General features: G+C 37.8%; 1 protein-coding gene across 1 annotated transcript; it reads left to right on the plus strand.

The window, feature by feature from the left end:
- Nucleotides 1–369: 369 nt before the first annotated feature.
- On the plus strand, nt 370–1,308 carry LOC131809185 (olfactory receptor 4P4-like). The gene has a single exon (XM_059135983.1). It carries the CDS (start codon nt 370–372, stop codon nt 1,306–1,308), a length of 939 nt encoding a protein of 312 aa, XP_058991966.1.
- Nucleotides 1,309–3,898: the final 2,590 nt, after the last annotated feature.

The following is a 3,898-nucleotide window of genomic DNA, read 5'->3' on the forward strand; positions in this document are numbered from 1 at the left end:
TTGTATCTTAGCTTTCTGCTTAAGTTATAAGTGGATCGGTATTGTTATCTAAACTCACCCCTTTGTGTTCCCCCATATATAAATAAGTATTAAGAGAGACACTATTGGTTTATTATGAATTATGTATGCAACATGTTCATAAAATTCCAGGATTTAGTATGCTGTCAGTAAACAGCATTTGAATAATGATAGTTGTCTTAAACCAGAAAGATTTCAAACATTAAGTACAAACAATTCCTCTGTGACCTACATATTTTTTCATGTAAAAATACTCCAAACATTTTTAAGGTATCACTAAAAATATCATATGTTCTGTATCATTTCAGATGAATTAAGTTTCTGTTTTGTCTCTGGACTCACCTCAACCTCATGGAAAATCAGAACAATGTCACAGAATTTGTTTTTATAGGACTATGGGGAAATAAGCAACTAGAGTTACTCTTTTTCCTCTTGTTCCTGTTCTGCTACCTGGCTGTCTTAATGGGAAACTTCATCATCTTACTCACCATCACCTGCAGCCATCTAATCGAACAACCAATGTACTATTTTCTCTGTCACCTTTCCCTCATGGATCTCTGCTACACCTCCACTGTGGTCCCCAGGCTAATCAGGGACTTAGGTGCAGCAAGAAAAAACATTTCCTATAACAACTGTATGGCCCAGCTCTTCACTGCCCACTTGCTGGGGGGTGTGGAGATATTCATCTTGGTGTCCATGGCTTTAGACCGCTACATTGCCATTGTCAAGCCCCTGCACTACATGGTCATCATGAACCGACGAAAGTGTAACATGTTGGTCTTCATGGCCTGGGGTGTGGGGTTTTGGCACTCTGTCGCTCTATTGCTCATGGTACTCAACTTGCCTTTCTGTGGTCCTAATCAGATCGATCACTACATATGTGATGTGAAGCCTCTTTTGAAACTGGTGTGCAAAGACATTCATGTTATTAGTATCTTAGTGATTGCAAATTCAGGAATGGTGGCAGTTGTCATTTTTCTTGTCCTGGTGGCTTCTTATATTCTCATATTATATAATCTTAGGACATACTCCTCTGTAGGGAGACGCAAAGCTCTCTCCACCTGCAGCTCTCATATTATGGTGGTTGTTTTATTCTTTGTGCCTTGTATCTATATTTACATTCTACCTGCCGGGAGTGAGAACAAGGATAAGGAAATCTCTGTGCTTTACACTGTGATTGCCCCCATGCTGAATCCTCTCATCTATACCCTGAGAAACATGGAGATGAAAATCGCCATGGAGAAGGTGTGGTCCAAAATGGCACATTCAGAATTCAAGTCAAGAGGCTGATTTTCATTGTGCTTTCAATCCTGTGTCCCCGGAGCATTGCCCACTTATGATCTCATAGAAAGCATATGAGCTCTCTTTGTGGAGCTGGACTAAAGAACCTTTCAAGTTAGTATGAGCCAAAGAAGCAAGTCATTGTAATTCAGATTGCAATCTGCACTTTAAAGAGTCCAGTTAGTTCCAGTTGTGAGCACTTGGTTTTGAGGAATTCAAGAAATGCTCTTCCACAGCTCATCTCTGATCAAATCACTGATCACTCAAAAAAATCTATATGGATCCCTATTTTCCTTGAGACAAAATCCAACCTTCTCATTTGTTTATCATAAATGTCCCTAAATTGGTTCAGCTCTAACTGGTACTATCAGAAGTCAACACACTGGAAGAAAGTATGGTGTTACAATGACTGGCTTTAGGGTCAGGGAAAGCTGGGTGACATATTGACTCTGCAAGCTTTTATCTCTGGGTCTTTTTTTTTTTTTAAGATTTTATTTATTTATTAGACAGAGATCACAAATAGGCAGAGAGGCAGGCAGAGAGAGAGAGGGGGAAGCAGGTTCCCTGCTGAGCAGAGAGCCTGATATGGGGCATGATCCCAGGACCCTGAGATCATGACCAGGAGCTGAAAGCAGAAGCTTTAACCCACTGAGCCACCCAGGTGCCCTGTCTCTGGGTCTTGGCAATTTGATTTAATTATGCATGTGTCTATGAAATGGGGTAATAATATAGCTCATGAAGATATACTATCACTTTGACAAAACACATGTGAAGTTTTAACACAGCGTACCGCTCATTGAAAAGCCAAGTTACGTAATTCCCTCTTTCTCTGTCTTTCCTTCTGTGTGTCCCTTCTCCTGGATGCTTTCATCCAGCTACACTGGGTCCATTTACATTCTCCAAACACACCCTACAATCTGTCAGCCTTATGGTTGTATATCAGCTATCTTCTCTGCTTAGGAGTCCCCAGCCATGCCTGAGGGTCCATGTCTTGTCTATATTTCATACTGCTTGTGTTTTCCTATTCAGGAAGACTTGGCAGATCCAGCAGACTAGAAGTCGTTCTGATTCCTGCCCTGTTCTTTTGTTGCTCTTCAGCAGTATGTTTTCTCCACTAGAAATAACCCTATGTCCTATCTAAGTGCGTCTTCTTGTGAACTGTGCTTTCAGTAGTTTGTCTGAGAAGGAAGAGTATGTGGAATATCTTTTTCTTTTTATCTTTTTTTCTATCAATAAACTTGGCAAAAATTAATATGTAAACAAATGTAGCTGAATTAAATTATATGATAATACTTTCTTATGTGACTATATGCATTGTTCTTACATATCTAGAACTTGTCCATGTGTCATGAACAATCATGTATTAACCATAAGATAAGGCATGTCAAAAGGCTAAGAATTTAACATATAATCCCATGTGCCTGTAAAGGATATAATGAAATTAGCAGACCACCAGATGCTTAGAATAGTTCTATTTTTTTTTTTTTTAATTTTCTGCATCTTAATGCAGAATGCGGCACTACTCCTTTAATTATCGGTTACTTCTTTGTCCATTGATCATATAACATAATCTCAGCTCTGTGTTTCCAATAATTTCCAATTTCTCTCTGCACAGAATTTGTCTTTTCTAAGCAGAATGATTTCTTTGCTTCCACACAAACTTAGCTTGATTCAGTTACTTCTTCTCCAGGGTCAAGGCAAAAAACAAAGATAAGTCATAGAGGTGGTAGGTATTATCTTAGTGTCTGGCACCAGTTTTTTGATGTTTCAAATCTTAGGAACTTGTACATATATAACTAATATTTTCTTTTTTTTTTACTAGACCCATGAAAGCCTCCAGAATATGATAGGAAATTATTTTGTCTGTCCCATAAGAAATTGGCTTTGACAGCTTATTCATCTCTCTGTTTGATGGCTTAATGTAGACTTTGGAAAAAGTGTTTAGGATTTTTTTTTTAAGTATACAAATGCCATGTGCCTCTGTGTGTGTGTGTGTGTGTGTGTGTGTGTGTAATGACTGTGCCTGTGCATGTGTTGTTTTGGGACTCTTGGGGCTCTTGGAATATTTTAGCATAGGTCAGGGAAATTCCTATCCCATCAGAAAGAATGCTTTGCAACAAAATTTAAGTATATATAAGTATATAAATGTATGTGTATATATATAAATATATATGTGTGTGTGTGCATATATATATATATGTGTATATATATATATATATATATTTCTATTCTTTTTCCAAGGATCCAAAGGTTTTATTGGCAAAAAATGGATGACATTGTATTTAAAGCTGACAAATAAAATATAAGAAATTAAATCACTTATCAATTTATTAATAGATTCCATTCATCTACATAGGAATTTACTACTTATTTAAAAGCTCATTTTTAATTAAAGGAATATCTGTCATCAACAAAGAAATCTGTTACACAGCTTCTTTATTTATGCCCCAGAGCTATCAGAAAACACCAGGCTGGAAGAAGCTTAGATACATTGTCAGGGGCCTAAGGGGAAGACTGGAGGCCCAAACTAGCTGTAGCTGTAAGAGGTTTATGTGACTACCTGCCCTAGCCCCCCTCCTATCCTTCAACTGTGCTCAAA

This window comes from Mustela lutreola, chromosome 1, assembly GCF_030435805.1.
Source record: "Mustela lutreola isolate mMusLut2 chromosome 1, mMusLut2.pri, whole genome shotgun sequence".
Lineage (NCBI taxonomy): Eukaryota > Metazoa > Chordata > Mammalia > Carnivora > Mustelidae > Mustela > Mustela lutreola.